The sequence below is a fragment of the Cebus imitator genome, unplaced genomic scaffold (assembly GCF_001604975.1).
Source record: "Cebus imitator isolate Cc_AM_T3 unplaced genomic scaffold, Cebus_imitator-1.0 Scaffold292, whole genome shotgun sequence".
Classification (NCBI taxonomy): domain Eukaryota; kingdom Metazoa; phylum Chordata; class Mammalia; order Primates; family Cebidae; genus Cebus; species Cebus imitator.
Genome location: NW_016107607.1, coordinates 3082446 through 3100454, shown reverse-complemented (window position 1 = coordinate 3100454; position 18009 = coordinate 3082446). Strand labels below are relative to the sequence as shown.

Here is an 18009-nt window from a genome sequence, read left to right as displayed (position 1 = left end):
GTTTCGTCAATTCCTGTGTCTCTTTAGGACATGCTTTTCTTGGAGCAGTGTTTCCTCTTTATTTAGCTGTCCCCTCTAGTCCTACTTCCCCTCTTGAAATCAGTAATGCAGGTGGAACCAGCAATTTGTTCTCTTATCATAGGCCTTCTTCTGCCCTTGATTCTGATTGTTGAAATGTTGCTTTGTGCGTGGAAGTTCTGCTTATTTTCAGGCTTTGGTCCCAACACCACAGTGGAAGCACAATTTACTTACTCAAAAGCCCTAAGAACATTCATGTTCATGCAAAAGCTGTGAATAACTGCAGAATTTAATATGAAACTTCGTGTGACTTATGACTTAAGAAACAGAAATAAGAGCATGGACATTGATGTCACATAGACATGGGATGCTGTAATCTTACTATTACATTTACTAGTTCTGTGACCTTGGTCAAGTGACTTAATGAGTGTGCTTCTTCATATGTAGAATGGAAATATTGTAATAATAACATCTCATAGTGTTATGCAAGTTATGTGAACTTGTACATAATTAACTTTTAGCAGAGTACCTGGGCCATAATATTTCAGCAAATGATAGAGATTTTCTTTATGGCTTGTGAAATCTGTGGCAATAAACTGTAAACATCTATTTGTAGAATGTCTTAAATTACTTCAAAGCAGTTCCCAAATGTGGATCATGTGATCCTCACAATCTACTGGTGAGGTGATCATCTTTTCTAGGTGAAGAAATAGCTTAAGAGGGGCAAAGAGATGCACTCAATGTCATGCAGCTCATGGGTGGCAGTGCTAGGCTGAGAAGGCACCAGTCCAGATTGAATATTTGCACCTTCACTTGGAAAGGCTTTTGGGGGCTTAAGTTAGCAAATAAGAGCGATTTGAACTGAGCATAATCCTTCTTGTGACAAAAATATCTAAATGTGAGCTACAGTTTATCTAACATAGGTGTTTCTCTTTGTATCTTGTGCAATGCCCAGAATGTTTCAAGAGTGAAACAAATGTAACGTCATAGCAGTACCTTTCCAAACATAGCTGCATCACTACTGAGTACCATTCACCACCAAGAGGAAAATCTTGAGGTATAAATACTGAGTGGTTCTGCTCTTGCTGCTCCAGTAACACCAAATGTTCAGAGTCTGGAAATTCTTAAAACATATGGAAAAACTTTAACAGACCTGTGGTGCCACTTGGCCATTTTTCTGACATGAGAATTACAAGACATCAAGTTTAGTAAACTTTAGGGAGAGGATGGGAGGACAGAAAGATAGAATTACTTTTGGCCTCTCTGTAACATTTTTGTCATAGCCAAACATTCATCTTGAAGCACTCCTCTCTTGGTTTCTGTGACAACATATCAGTTGTCCCACCTCTTTGACCATCTTTCTCAGGGCTCAGTAGTCATTCTTCCTCTTCCAACCGCTAGATGTTCATGTTCCACAGAGATCTGGTCTGATCCTCTTTCTCATTCTGTAGTCTTCCTGAGCAATTGTGCATATTCCCATGCTGATAGCCTCCAAACTAATATCTTCATCCCACATGTCCAGCTCTCCATTGAACAATTTCATAATACTAAACGAACGTGTTAGAACCACTGCTACAATTGTATTTGTCTTAATAGTGCTCTATTGTGAGGAATAGATATAACTAGAGATACAGTTTTTCCACCACATGTGAATTGATGTTTTCAGTTTTTTTAAATTACTTGCTATGTAGTTTATACTTCTCAAAGATAGATGCTTAGATATTGCTTCCCACTAGATAGTGCTAGTTAAATTCTCACTGATATTTCTATTGGGTCATTGGTTTTATCCTCTCATCTTTGCATATTGTAGTCTTTGTAGAATTATTATGTTTGCTGTTAGTCTAGATAAAAATTTAGATGAATTTTATAGAAAACTCGTTGGAATTCATTCAGGGTGGCTGGCAAAATATTAGGGAAGTATTAGGGAAGGATAGAAGGTTATGGTCTCAAACCTTTTGGAAGGCTGAAAGGTTTTATTGGAACGGGGTGAAGGCAGCCAGTTCATTACGTTAGCATAGGGTAAAATATGGGGAAAATGAAAGCTTCCCCAGTGAAGTCTGTTTACCCCACATTCCTTTGTCTTTACTCAAATTTGTTTGTTCATGTAAACTTTGTGCTGGATGGCCCTCTGGGGGAAGTCAAAGGGGAATTACCCATTAATGGTGTTTACTCTGGGCCCCTGGAACCTAAAGCTTTTATCATTGGTAAGACCCCTATTTTAACCATGTTAATTATCCACAGGCATGTTGACTTAGAACCTCTGTTGTTAAATCTACCCTGAATAAATGTGAGCAGTTACAGGGAGTGAGGGTCGGTTAGCTGCAGTCATCTTCTGAAAGCAGCCAACGACCATCCCTAGCCCACTCAGACTAGTGTGTGCGAGTGTATTCATTCATCTGTCATTGAGTCAGGGTCTGCAGGACAGACCTCTGCAGGTGGTGAGCGACATCTCAGGTGGTGACTCCGACATGATTGAGGTCTCAGGTTGTGACCCCAACGTGATACTTGTCACAACTTATTATAAGTGCTGTTGTATTGGCCAAAAATATTAGAATAATTTGTTCTTATTCTCTTTAGAGTGCAATTATTACAAGTGGTCTAATGGTTGCTAATACAAGGGTGTTCCAACATATTCATATTTGTATCAGCACACTAACTTCAATAGTTGTTTTTCACCCCCATTCTAAGGTATTTGGTTATTTTCATTTCACAAATATGAAAAACGAGGCATAGTTCCATTTGGAATCCCAAATGTGAACTAAAGCCTACAAAAACCACTAGGCCTCCCATACTCCTCTGGGCCTCTTGACATATAAATATATTTCTACCCTGATTTCCATTTGGGGTCCTGAGAACAGTTAATCATGTCAAGCCTAGCATCTCTACCATTTTTAGCCAATGTCCACTGTAGAGACCTCTCTTGACATCTCTATTCTCATGTCTTCCAATTCCCATGCTGCATGTGCTTCCTCTTTTCTGACCAATTACCTTAGTGTTGTCAGTTTTCAAAATGATTTCCATGTTGCTACCTGTAACATCTGACTCCATAGGAAAAACCTTTCCCAAGTCTTCAACCTTAGATATCTGCTACATTGTCATCTGAGTAATAGTCCTGAAATTCAAAGTTAATCATGCTATCTCACTACTTGAAATTTCTTCATATACACAAGAAGAGTCCAACCCTTGTAGAAAGGCATATTAAACTCTTCTTAGTTTGTCTCTATGGATCTTATTTTTTCCATTCCTCTTTTTTGTCCCTGATTTCCTTAATATACCTTGTTGCTTGACCTGAAAAATGGCGTGATTAATTGTTCTTCCTAATTCAACTCAAGTGTACTTCCCCTGTGAAGCCTCCTCCTTCAGGCTGTTGGGAGTCTCTCTGTCTGTCCTCCCATAGCAACCTTTTCTCATCTTTGCACTGAGATATCATGGCTGACGTCTATTACATTTTAAGTCTCTTGAAGGGCAGGAGCAACTTTGTTCATCTCTCACCCTAGAACCTGGTGAACTCCTACTTTCTTTTAATACCCTGCTCAAGTACCAAGCATTAGCTCCCCTTCTTCCACAGTCCTTTCAATGTATCCAATGCCTACATTTGCACATAATAAATACTATGTAAATGATGAATAAATTTATGAAGGTTTAATGATTTTCTCAGGACCACAGAAAAATCCAGAAGTAGAGCTAGGATTAGTCATTCTTCCTGTCAGAAACAATTATTTGGGGTTTATAAAAAACCTAAATAAAAATCAACCCCCCAAATTAAGTCTGCCTAACAAGATGAAAGTTAGTTCTTAAATGTAACATGGAAGGTAGGTTTCTTTTTCCGAGTGTTATGTGCCTAATAAATTTCCCCAAAGAGATCTCTTCTGTTTATATATGGATACAGTTCTAAAAATCCTTTTAAGCCTTACACATATTATTTTCTTCCAGAGTTTTGAGATCTATTCTTTTACTTATAGAGTACCAATACCATTCAGTCCAGCAGAAACAGGGGCCCAAGGCTAAGAAACCTAATCTAGCATGTTTGAAGTATTCATTGGTTGAAATATACTGTTGAATAATAATACTTTACACCAACCTAGTGCTTCCTACCTTTCAAATCCTATTGAATTCCTGCTCATCCTTCCATACCCTGCTCAAGTGCTATATCCTCTGACCCCTCTGGGAATATTAGCTATCCTTCCTGCTCTGTCCCTTCAAAGCATCTTGTGCCTACCTAGATTGTATCACACTGTATTCTTATTGTATATATGCATGTCTGCCTTCCTCACTAGACTAGAAGCTCTTTGAAGATACAGATTTGTCTTTATTCATCTCTCTTTATAAGCTCCATATACCTGACATAATACCTGGTACATATGAATGTTGGTGATTGGGGGATGTAAGGCCAGGCAGCTGTGTTCCCTGGAACAATATCAAACACATTCCTTGTGCGTGGTACTGTAATTTCTAATACAGAAATAAGGTGAAGAGAGTCTTGCCGTCTTCTGAAGTGCTATAGCTCCTCTTTTTAAAATTTTACTTCTCATTTTGCAACGTACTTATCCTTACTTGTTTTGTAGTTCTATTTTTGTCTGTATTGACATACATTTTACATATAATGTGTGGCCAGGAATGAAACTCACTACTGGAGCCTATAACCTCATTCAGAGCTAGGCACTTATTTATCTCCTTATACCCATTACTTAGTATGATGCCTAGCACATAGGCACTGGTAAATATTTGTGGTTTGAGTAAGTGAATTCTTGCACAGATGGGTTATTTGAGGGACCTCAATAATATGTTCTTGGAGTTACTATCTGACACCTCAGAGTGATGCCTCTCTGCTTGGGGCTCAGGATGTTTTGAAACGAAAGTCAACCAGAAATCAACAAGGAGAAAGTATTAGTTAGTATATTTTCCTGTAAAAAGGAATGTTGGGCTGACATAAGATCTTTTCTTTTCCTCTCATTATGAAGCTGTGTGACCTATAGACCTTTATTATTAAGCTGTGCAGAAGAGTATAGGGCATGCCTAGGTGATCTACTGAAGACCACGAAACCAGCTGGTGATTGACTGGCATAATTGGGAGTGCTATGACATAGGGGTTTTATCAGACTCAATCTTGAAGAATAAAGAGCACTCTAAGATGGGCATCATTTGATACAGAGGTATATACATTTATTATGAACACCTGAGTTTCCTCCCCTTTCTCTCTGCCCAGTGCTTTTGTCAGAATGTACTCTAGGCTACAGTATAGGCTTCACAGGAATGACTCAAGAACTACTGACCAATTTACCCTCAGGCCTGCTGATTTCAGCTCCTTGCACCAAGCCCTGATCTATTTTATATGCAGTTTTCCTCCCAAAATACCCTATCTTCCTTCCTTTGTGGTGAGGGCTGGTCCCTGTGATCTCAGCTTGGGGGCTTCCCAGGTCCACAGAAAGACTTAGGCACATAGCAGTCTTTGCTTTGTATGTGTATGAACACTAGAGAAGTAAAGCTGATCTTGTGCTGGGGTAGACACCTACTCTAGCATGAACTAATGATGAGCCATATATTCTATAGGTGGGCAGCAACAGCTGCAACCAGGTAGTAAAGTAATAAACATTCAGCCACTTGCAAATTATGAGCTTGTGTAAGCTGTGCACAGAAAGGCCATGGGAAAATCAACATACTCAATCATGAGTTTGTCCTTCAGATCAGGCTTTTAATTTCTAAAGAGACTGCTTTGGGTGTATCATCATCTTTTTTTTCAAATTCTCATGTAAGTTTTCTGTAATGCAAAACATTTGTCTCGTGGGCTCAAAGATGGGGAATTCCTACAAGTAAGGCCCTTGTCAGTTGAACGTTTATCCCCTACCATTGTGAAGTAGAATAGATAGAAAGTAAGTCTTGTCGTGTTCCATTCTTCCTTCAGTATTTTAGGAAAGCCTGCTTTTAATAGATGTTATTTTCTCTTCATAAACATAGCTCTCAAATGTTGAAATGCATGCTCAACTCTTTTAAAATATGGGCATGTAAACTTAGGTCAAGGGGCAAAAACTTGAGGAAGAGTTGCTGCATTTTACACCAGTTCAAATTCTTTAACTTCCAGTTCTAGCACGAAGTCACGTTTTTGGTGAACTGAATTTGCTAAATTGATATGAGTTCCTAGTTTAGAAATAATAACAAATCTCCATTGCCCCAGGTAGCTCTTCTCTTCAGATGTGAAATGGGCACCTTCCCTGTAGAAAGCTGACTTGGGTATAGGGAAATTGGGAATAGAGCAAGAACCTAAGATGATGAGCCATGACACACAGGTTGAAAAGCAACATTCAGGAACCTCTATGGTATGCAGAAATCTCTAGGAAATTCAGGAATTGAATTTTGGAGCTTAATTTGAGGGCATTTGTTGATATTTCACTGGTGTGGATCAATGAAGGGTGTAATCGTTATCCATGCATAGTAACAGACAGTGGTGAGACCTCTGCAGACTCAAGACATTAGTTTGCCATATCCTGCTTGCTTGGGATGTTAGTCTGTATCTAAGTTGTTCCATCTAAATACTTCCAATGATTTTATGTTCTTGGAGAACTAGGAAATGTTTTCTTATTAGGTTTTGCTTCCTTTTTCTTTTTATTCCACCAATTTCTTTGAGGCATCTTTTAGGGTAATTACTTTTGGTTTTTTAATGCTTGAAGTATTTCTACCTCTATTCTTTACAGATCTTATTTTCTCTTTTTGGAAGCATCATTATTGGAAATAGAAAGCTGAAACCTGTAATAATGCATCAGCTTGCTCATATAAGTACATGTCAGATAATCATTAGCATTTTCTGGGCATTAGCTCATGCACCATATACAATGAATAATAAAGTATGGCGCTGCATATGTGTAGGAGCTTAAGAAGTCATTCTAAAAAGAACTATATTTTAAAAAAGAAAAAGAATGATTTGTTCCTTCTATGCAGTATATGGAGTCTGGATGCTGGACTACACCTATTAACTTCCTTATTTGCAACCTGTCCATGAAATCTGCAACTATAATATGGTGGCTTCTTGGACTCGATTAGTGTCAAGTTCCTGCTGAAAACAATGGAAGTCACTCAAAAAATATTAGCAAAAAACAACATTACAGCAGAACTGACCTCATTTGCTTGTTTGTATGAGAGAGAACATGAATGTATGCTGTGTGAGTGTGCTTGTATGTATGTCAGCGTGAGCTATCTCTTACATGATCTAAGATTGAAACTAGGCAGCTGTAAAAAGAGCTAGTGCCTCTCTAGCTTGTCTGGCTACTTTTGCAGATCTCCTGCCTAACAAGTAGCTCAGCTCCTTCTGATCAAATGATCTTAGAATTGGCTTCCCTCCATTACACACTGTAATGGTATCTCCCTAGTGAGGCTCTCTGAAACAGCACACCCCTGTCTCTGATAGCAAAGTTCCCTTCGTGAGTGCCCCAGAAGAGGCAAGCTCCAAAACCAGGCCATCTAAGAATTGGTACAACTGGTCAACGAAACCTGTTGGAGTTTTGTCAGTAAATTACCTAGCCTTGTGTGAATGGGAAAAGCCATTTGAAATAAGTAAGTACCAGCATGAAGTGGGTTGAAATAAAAAGAGTAGACCAGTTGTATTAATATTTTAGGAGGATAAAGATGTATATATGAAGAGTCTGTGTGCATTTGTGGATTTACTTGGATATGCATTGTATTGATGTACTGGGAAGGGAATTGACCAGTTCGGGAGCTGAGGGATTGGATACTGTTCTCAGTTTTTTCACTTGTGACCTTTGGCAAGTACTTAAACTCAATGCTCGTAAATTCCTCATCTAAGAAATGGAGATGATACTTTCTTCTTCACAGCACTGATGTCAGGTTCAAAGAAGAGCAAGACATGGAAGCTCTTTGGACATTACAAAGTCATATGTTTTAAAGTGAGGTGTTGGTAATCAGATGGAAGCTGACTTTGAAATAATGCCCAACTACTTGGCAGTTAGACTAGTGCTGATATTTCCAAATATGCTTTCTTGTCTCTGACCTGTTACAATTAGGCCTATAGGCTTATGCAACTTTATGAAAAACTCATAGCTGTAACAAATACATAGAATGTATAGAGTTCCATTTTGTTACTTCATACATGTATTTAATGTCTATTGGGAACAAGAGATTGTATTAGTAGTATATAAGTGTATATTTATGACTGAGGGGCTCTTACCCTCAAGGAACTTATGATCTCATGAGGGGAGTGACTTGGATAATGGCTGTGCAATTTGAGAAAAGATGATAAAAATGGATTTGGGCCCATCCAGTTGGCTATAGTTAGTGGTTGGGCTGTCCCTTTTCCACCTAGTTTGGGAACGGTAGTGTGGGTTCAGAGTTGCTAGGAGACCCAGATCTGGTTCATTCTTTTCCCTGTAAATGCTTGCTTTGGCATCTTAGCATGTTATAGGCATTAAGGTCTGAAAAATCACTAGAAATCTTCAGATGCTGGAAATTTCCCTTAGTCAGCAGCTCAGTCCTGTATTTGATCATCTCCTTTGCTATGAAAAGGGCATAAAACAACCTTGGTGTACTCAGATTTGTGATAATAGCCTTGTATGGCTGGTGGTTTTGAAGATTTACTACTGGGTTTGTTAGATCATGACTGTACATGTGCTAACCTGGGCTTTTATTTTTAAAAGGAGGTCAGTGTTAATTTTTCATTGGGAAAATATGAAAATAAATAGTTATGTCTATTTTGAAAGCAGACAATAATACAGATATATAGTTGTTTCTATTTATCTGATAGTATGTGATCTGATAAAAAAAAATATTTATTTCAATTGCTCTTGGCTTAATAGATGGTCCTGCAAGCTGTACAACTAGTATTTCTGGATTCTCATCCTTCAGATACTTGGGTAGAGTGCTTGTAGTAAATGGACACAATTGGCATTTTTGGTTGTATTCAAACCAACACATAGGCCATAGTGTGAAATTTAGTCAAATTAACTAGAGTATAGTTGATTACCTATTTTTCCCCTTGACTTCTGGATCTGCACAAGTTGGTGGCTTTCTTTTTTTCACCTACCCAGCATTCCCTGACTGTCCAATTTTGGCACTTCACTGGTTAAGATAATGCATTTTGGAGGAATGAGAGACTAATGACAATTGTTTATAATCATTTAATTTATAGTTGCCATACACCTTGGTAATAGTTTTTTTCTCTAAAATCCTTTGCAATAAAGCTCTGTGTCAAGGCAGGTTAATGAAGGACCCTCTGTATGTGTTCATGTGTGCTCCTGTATGTACATGCCTTCAAACTTGTCTGGGGAGTGGGCAGAATGGGAGAGGGAAAGACAGGGAAAGAGAGAGGTAATCTCTCCTAGTACTCTGAAGAAAAAAGGATATTTAGGCTCCTTGCTTATCATGAAACAAGAGGCTTATGTCTTATTGCTGATGAATTGCAAGTGTAATTACAGAGCATTGCTAAACCACATTAAGTCCTAAGGGTTGAATAAAAAAATATACCCCATACACAAAAGCAATTTGAATTGTCTCTGAAAAACCTAGTGGTCAAGTATGAAATCAATTTGTGAACAGGTACAAACTGTTGCTGGTTATCCATTAAAGTCAGCTCCGCAATGCTAAGGGCCAACCTTTAAAAGTAAAATGAAAAGCCTGTGGGTATATCTAATGTGCTACTCACTTACAAGTTTCTGTCCTGTTATAGACATAAACAACAGTTGAACTTTAAAGATAAAATAGTTTTTTTATTGGGTTCCTGGAGAATAATGGTGCTTTTGTACAGTTCTTGAAATAAAGCCTACAGCCACCCCAAATAAAATAGTCTCTTTCAAGATCTTGGAAATAATGACATCATAGGCAGATTGAACCAGCAATCCATTAATAGTATCCTTTATAGAAAGCTGTCTCAGGGGAACACATGGCTAAGTAGATTGGCATTGTTTATAAACATAACATAATAAAATCCTTTTTTTAATATGTTTGTGGAATAGTAGGAGATACCTCCCACTTGTGAAACAGATATTTTAACTGCAAGGATTCCTTGCAGATCCCTACCCTTTCTCCATTGGTCTTCTAAAAATGTGCTTAGAGGCACATGATTTGAAGATGAGTTAAAATACCAAGAACCTCCTGTACTATTCTTTCAACACCAAGTTAGAATTATCTGAAATCATTAGCAGAGGATGATTGGTTGTGCCTTGTAATGGTTAGTAAAGAATCAAAGTGACATCAAGATAATTAAAACCATATCTGAACTGTCTAGGAAAACAGAGATTGATTGGTTCATGCTTTATTAAGTTTCTAGTGTAGAACTGGGCATAGGTTCCTCAGTTTCACTTCCGTCTTTGTAAAAGGGGTATTCCAGCTCCTCTTATGATGCTCTGATGAGTTGACTGACATTGAAACACTTCCAGTTTGGTGGGCAATAGGAATGTATGCCACATAAGCTGAGTCCTTTGCAGACTGTCTGTGATACTGACCATGGAAATGTGTGTTATTAAATTTTTGGTCAAGGATTTTTAGTTCAGTATAGAAGAGTTTAGTTAGAGTTTTAGATTGCAAGTATTCCTTTCTTCCCAACCTACATTATACTTGGGTCAAATAAGATCAGGGTAGTCTGGCAGCCTGAAAAGAAGCAGGGCATCTACCTGTCTCTGGTCAGATGGAGTAATTAGAAACAAAAAAGGCCACTCTGTTGTCAGCCACACCTATTTATCAAGAACAAAGGAGCATAGTATTTTAAATTCTGTAGTTGTGCTGAAACCCTGGCTGGCCCAGACTCTTGTCTTATCATGCAACATCAGCTTCGTATATCATTTTGAAGAGGTGGTGTGGCCCATTTCCCTGACTTCTGTCATCTCAAGTTAAATATGTCATCAGAAAATATATATCATCCAGAAAATGGTGGCTCTCTCTCCCTGTGAGACACTTTTTTTGGAAGTTTGTCTTCTGGGTATTTCTATTTTAAAATACTCAGTTTCTCTGCAATAACTTTCAAATTTCATTAGTTTTACCATGGTAGATTTTGTATATCTGTATACATATTTATGTAGTAATCATTTCGTATTTGTTAATAGTTTTTGAACACAGAAATGTTAAGGAGAAAACTAATGCCTTGTATCTGGTGGCAAATTTTCTCTGTGACTAAATTAAAACCATGAACCTGTCCAGTGCAGAATAATGCCACTAGTGAAGTCAGTCTCAAATTCATTTTAATTCTAGAGAAACTATGAATTTAGAAGGAGCAAAAATAAAATATAAAGGATAATGCAGACACATTAGTACTGGTCTCATATTCTAATTAAAATATTTATGCTAGTACCAGTAGTATCTATGAATATACTTTATCCTTGACATCACAATTACTTTTTCATTGTACTTTTTCTGTAGTTTTACCTAAATAGGAAAATGTGAGGTTTATGAAATTGTTGGTGATAGTGAAAAGCCATTTATTATTTAGTATTTTCACTATTTTGATTACTAAAAAAATAATTGGTCTTAATTCATTAAGATAATGCAGGGCATGACAGTTAAGCAAAACAAAAAGAGATCTCCTGTTTAAATCAAGATTAAGCTAATTGTTAGTTGTAATCACCTGTGCAGACAGTGAATCTATTAATTGATAATCTATTCTTGAGTAATTCCAGACTGTATGTATTTGAGAGAATTTAGAACAAAATGAATTTTTTAAACTACTCTACATAACGTGATGTAACTTAGAGTGCATTACTGAGCGTAATAAACACATTATAACCACTGAATGACTAGAAAGTATTGATAGATAAGTTTTCAGCACAACACAAAGTTAATGATTAGACCCCTGCTTTTGTTTTTGTTGTTCTTGGGTTTGTTCATAGCAAATGTTGTTGGAACAAAGTGATATGCTGAGTCATGTTTGGAGAGTTGTTATGTTCCTAAATTAGTACCAGGGAATACTTGATAAATTTACAGAGATGCAGTTTTAAAGGGATTTGATTTTCCTTGAAATCAAACTGGGGATTCATTTGGAAGGTACTATTAGTACTTGACTTGTGCTGGGGTCAGGACCTTATGGAAGGACTTGAATTAAAGTAGGAAAACACCTGGAGATAAACATTTCATTGCGGAATCCATGCTTTTCCAGTTTATTTTATCCTCCTGGGTAATAAATCCTCCTGGAATGAAAACTGAATACACTCAGACAGAGACACAAGATACTAAATAGTAATGAAATTAAGAGCAAATGAGCTCCTAAAACCCAGACTGGATCTTACAGCTAGCTACTTCTGTCACCTCCCTTGTTCCTTCTTCCAGGACATAAAATGTGGCAGGGAGTAAGGTTATGGTGTCTCCTCGGGAACTGGCCCTCTGACATTTGCCACCTTCATCTTCTGCCTGCTTGGGAGAATATGGAACGTCATTTACATTTACCCTAACAGCACACTCCAACTCTGCTGAAACTTCCAGATCTATGGGATTGTTTCTCAGTTAATTACCATATAAGCAGGGGAGTGCATTTTGTAAATGAGGTACACACATGTAAGAAATAAATACCAAGGACATCTTGATGTTAAAGCAGCTAAGAAGTCATTGTTATGGGCCATTAAAAATCAACAGCCAAACCTGTGTCAGTTCCAAACTCTGAGGAAGCTGATCACCTGACCCTTAACAATCATCAGTATAGAATTTTAAAATAAGATTGTAAATTGTTCGTTAAAACACTGTGAATGGGGAACAGAAAATAGAGCTTCAATGTGGGAAAAGCAAAGGGACTTATGTGTTTTTATAACATTTGAAAAGCCATTAATTACTGCCTTCACTTTCCTTTTTTGAAAATTGCATCAGGGTTTTTGGGCGGTAACTTCCTTTCCTCCAGAAAAGAAACTCCTAAAAACGATCCACAAAAAGCCTCAGAAAACATGAGACCAATGTTAGAATCCCCATATTTACTAGGTTGTTTTTAGACCTCTTCTCCCTCAACTCCTGTCTTTTCCCTCCTTTTCTTCAGGAGCTGTGAAATTGGTTGTTAACGGAAAATGTCTGACGGCCTGGATAATGAAGAGAAACCCCCAGCTCCTCCACTGAGGATGAATAGTAACAACCGGGATTCTTCAGCACTCAATCACAGCTCCAAACCACTTCCCATGGCCCCTGAAGAGAAGAATAAGAAAGCCAGGCTTCGCTCTATCTTCCCAGGAGGAGGGGATAAAAGTAAAGTATCAGTGGCCGGGCATTGAAAAGGGGCTAGTTTATTCTTTCATTTTCACTTTCTTTCTTAAGTAGTTGTTTCTTGAGCATTGACTATTCAGGGCCTGCCTGACCTTTTCATCTACATCTTCAGAGGTTGCATTTTGTCAGAGAATAATGCTTGATTGATTTACTGTAGGCTGACAGAAAATACATTTACACTATATTTGCCTTTCACATAAAATTAAATTCATAGTGTTAAGCCAAGGGTAATCATAGCAACAGTACTGTCTTGAATATATCAACAATGACTTTCTTTCTGATAATATAGAGTAAAATTTACAATAATCCCTCCCTAACTGTAAGTTGTTCTTTTTGGAAATTTGGGTATAGGTGGATTTACTTCTGTATACCCTTTTGGTAACTGAAGATTTTGAATTCAGTATATGGGAATCAGTCTACGTTGACACAATATTTCTCTGACTATATCGTAGGCGGGAAGACATTTCTGAGTCATTTGTTTCCATTCTCATTCTTCTACATCTTGTCCCCTAGATAGTTAGCCCCATGTGTACTAAGTAGCATACCAATATATTATAAATTATCCCTCTGGTGTTTATAATACCATTTAGTGCTTAAATATCATATGCTAATGCTTTGAGACATGCAGAGATATGAAATCTCTAGTAAGTAACTTTCAGGTTGCATTAATTAGCATAAAGCTGAAACATGGCTTCTACAGATATGAAGCAAGTACAAGGGCAGTGACACCATAGAAAGTTGTCAGAAGGGCAAGAAGGGTGATGTCTTTAGAAGAGAAACAGGACATTCTCAATCTACTTCTTCTAGGTAAAATAAATAGCTTTGTAGGTCACTTATATAGTGTTAATCTGCAATTCATACCATAAAGAAAGCTGAAACTATTAGTATGGACAGTACTGCCTCTTGTACACCCACATAACTTAAAAGATGCTTTGTTCTTCATGACCCAAGGATGGAAAATATGGAAATGAAGTTAAACCTCTGGGTTGAAGATAAAGCAAAGAATAAGGAACCACATTCCATTCAAGGGATCTGTGACCATGCAAGAGGAGTTTTCAAAGACATGTATTTTAGACACTGAAATGAATCCAGAAAAAAAATTGCTGGGAGTAAGGGATGGTTTGAGGAATGTAATGTGCACCATAACGTGGAGACCAGGTCTTATTTGACATTTGTGCCAAAGAACAAACCACTAGTTCCTGTAGCTCTCATGTTGTATTAACCATAACTTCAGGAATTGGTTGAAGAAGAAGATTACATGCCTGCAGAAATCTTTAGTGCTATTGAGAATGTCAGTCAAGCTTTCAAAACTTTTGAATACTTCTGAAGAGCAAGAGCCCACTGATGCTGAGGTCAGCAAAATCAGAGAGGCTGACATTTCCATTTGTTTTTGCCAGTACTTCAGGTGACCTCATAGTGAAATGCTTGCTGCTCTATAGAAAACTGTGCCCAAACCCTCTCAGGGAAAATAAATGAGCCAAGTTTCCCGTGTACTGGCAAGCAAACAGAAAAACCTGGATGGAACCTCCTCTCTTTAAGGGATGGCTTGAACAGTACTTTCTTGTGGACGTTCAAGACTACTTAAAAGGAAAAAAAAAATAGCTTGAATTTAAGGTCCTGCTGATGCTTGACTCTATTTGGTGCTTCAAGTACATTTGCAAATATGCATCCTAATGGTAAGGGTGTCTTTGTAACTAGCTACATGTCTCAGATTCTTCAGCCTTTTGATCAGTGTGTGATCTAGCCATTCAGGAAGGCTTATTCTAAAATAATATATAACTTTGTTTAAAATCTCACGAAGTTTCCACTGTCTAAAGATCCTAGTATATGAGATTCCATTACTAATGGCATTACCAAACCTTAATGAAGGTTTGGCTGTTGATTTTAAATGGGTTTTCGGGCCGTAACTTCCCAAAGAGGCATTAGATAGCATAACAGAGCCTGTCATTAATGTGACCTGAGAGAAGACTTGGATAGAGGTAGGGAAAATATCTTTCCTCGGTCCTTCCCAAAGACAAGAAAAACCTATGGATAAGGATGAACATTTGGCATAAGAGCAATCATTGGTGCAAGTCGAATCTGAACCTGTTGACACTGATTCAAGTTAATGCTGCTACAGGATGATCCTCAGGAAGCTTTCTTGACTCCAGAGGTTATTATGACAAGTTTTGATGAAGACAATTAGGAGGCTATGGAAAGAAATACAGCTATCAGAAACAGGAGCAAAAATTTTTAGAACAAGACTAAAACTTCCCTTCGAAGGTAATTAAAATTGGCATCTTTACATGTGTCAAATCTTACCTGTTCAAAGCTTGAGTGACGTAGCAGAATTCTATAAAGAGGTGCTATGATGCCTTCAAACATAATCGTATTGGACAGGAACTATCTTCAATAGAACTTAAATCATGTGCCATTTAATATTGTTGCTGGACAGCTGATAAAACACTTTCAGATAAAGTTTGATTTAGTTAGACTCTAAAGGTGCTAAGAGTCTTTTTAAAACACTAAATTGGGAAGAAAGAAACCTCAGAAAAGCCTAAATTATCAAGTAGTACCATATAAATACTATTAGTGGACAGCTAATAAGCAACCTTCAGACAAAGATTGAATGATTAAATAGAACTCCATACAGAAGTCGTAAGGTGTCTTCAAAAAGGACTTGAGAAGATGAAAGCATCTTTAGAAGGGCCACTTAAAATCACTTGCTTGATAGAGATAAAGCCCAAGCAAGTTGTTATAACTTCAGGATTCAACTGCACTGACTGAGAGTATAGCCATCCATGAATTGAACAAATTAACAGTCCACTTCTCTTCATTGCTTCTCTGTTACCCCCATTTGCCACTACCATAATGAGTGCTAGATACATCCTCATCACCTCTGGAAATCGTCTCAGGATCTAAATGGAAACTGTATAAAGCCTATCATTTTTACTGATTTAAGCTATGTAAACTCATTATTCTTTTTTATGTAATGTACTATTGTTATTGTTTACCTGCATAAAAGAATTTATGAGGATTTTCAACAGTTTACTTGCGACCTCATTTTTGCCCAATTTTTCCCCTTTACAATATCATGATCTCCTCAGCTGCATTCTCTTATCTTGGGGGTTGTTCAGGAACCTGACTCTCACGGGGAAGGAGGGATTACTATTTCTGTGTTCCTGTCTCTTGGTAACTGGTTAACCACAGTCAATCGTGAACTAATGGAGAGAGCACTGGACTTGGGTCCTTGAGACCTGGGTTCATGTTCAGCTCTGCCGCTGATTATTGTGACTTTGGGCCAGTCACCTGGTTTCTCAGTTTCATCACCTGTTAAGTGAGGATAGTAATATCTGGCACAAATACCACAATATTTGTGATAATTGACTAATTCTAAGTACCAGATGGCTATTAAAAGTAAAATTAGGAAGTACTGAATAACCATGATATCATTATATTTGTAGCATGTTGGAACTTATTGACAAACAACTGAGAAAACTAGATTTTTGAATTCTTTTATTCTTTTATTTTTTTATAAGTAACTTCCTCCCTAACTGGAACTTTTTATGTCAATTATAGAAAATTTAAAAAGAAAATTAAAATTGCCTATAATTTTATAAGCCGGAGGTAACTAAGTTGATATTTTTCTTCTTAGTACCTCTTTTTCTCATCATAAATCGTTCATCAATGCAAAAAACTTGGAAAACAAAGATAAGCATATAGAAAAAAAATAAAAACCACCCATAATCACAAATCCCAGAAGCAATGTTGATGTTTTGGTGGATTTATTTCCAGACATTTTCTATGACTATATATGCACATATATAATTTTCACATGGAAAGGATTATAATGCATACAGTTTTGTTGCTTTTGTACTTAACATTTATATCGTGAATATTTTCCTACATTTAACAAAGTATTTGTGAATATCATCTTCGATGATGTATAATATTTCACCATAGGATGGCATCATGGTTTAGTTAACCATTTTCTTTTGTTGGATATTTGAGGGTTTTTCCAAATTTGGCCATTATGGTTTCACAATGTCAATTTTATTTCCTAACTGAAAATATTTGCTTTGGTGATATCAGAGGATTTTTTTGTTGTTTGTTTTTGAAGAAGTCCTTTTAATATCTACATGCCATTGACTAAAGGGAACTTCAAGAGACAGATAGAAGAAAACAAAAGAATTAGTAGACGTAGTTTTAAGATTGAAGATTTATTTTGTTGGTGACTGTTCGAAAAGTTGAATTTTGGTGTTAGAGCAATTTAGGAGGTACAGTTTGCCACCATTTTATTATGCTTTACTGTAGAAAAGTTTTCAGGATTTAGACCAGGAAAGGGATATCCTAACCATATGGATTGCTTTTATTTTATGGACCCATTGAAGTGTGGGACTGATCAGGTATCTCTTTTGTTGGCTAGTAGAAAGCTTGGAGCCAAATATCTGGTCCATGCATAGCACTTGTAATGGGACTCTACGGTATGTATGCACTTTGTATTGGCTTTCTGCCAGGCTCCATTTCGTGTTCCTATCTTTATTGTTTTTGTTTTTTCCTTTCACTTTCTTATCTGCTTTGAATTTATGCTATCATGTTGTATTTTGTGTATTCTTGTAAGCCACCTGACATCCATTTTGGAACATGGTGGAGAATAAACACACAAATGAATAAATAAATATATTATAAATACGTTAATAAATAAACCATTAAGGAAAAAACCATGAGGCAAGTGAATTCAGCCAGGACTCTGAAAATTGCATAGTCCCTCCAAAAATAATCAATATTAAGGACTTGAAGCTTGGAAGAACATATTGGAAAGAAGCAGGTGAAGCTGCG

At 37.2% G+C, this 18009-nt stretch overlaps 1 protein-coding gene across 15 annotated transcripts in view; it reads left to right on the top strand.

Moving 5' to 3' along the window:
- The window catches only part of PAK3 (p21 (RAC1) activated kinase 3), a 291376-nt gene that overhangs the window by 180213 nt on the left and 93154 nt on the right, over window positions 1-18009 (top strand). For all 15 annotated transcript variants that reach the window (XM_017502175.1, XM_017502172.2, XM_017502164.2 and 12 more), the window contains one exon: window positions 12971-13173. In XM_017502175.1, coding sequence (XP_017357664.1) covers window positions 12999-13173 — 175 coding nt within the window. In that variant the 5' untranslated portion in view covers window positions 12971-12998. The remainder of the gene's footprint in view (window positions 1-12970; window positions 13174-18009) is intronic.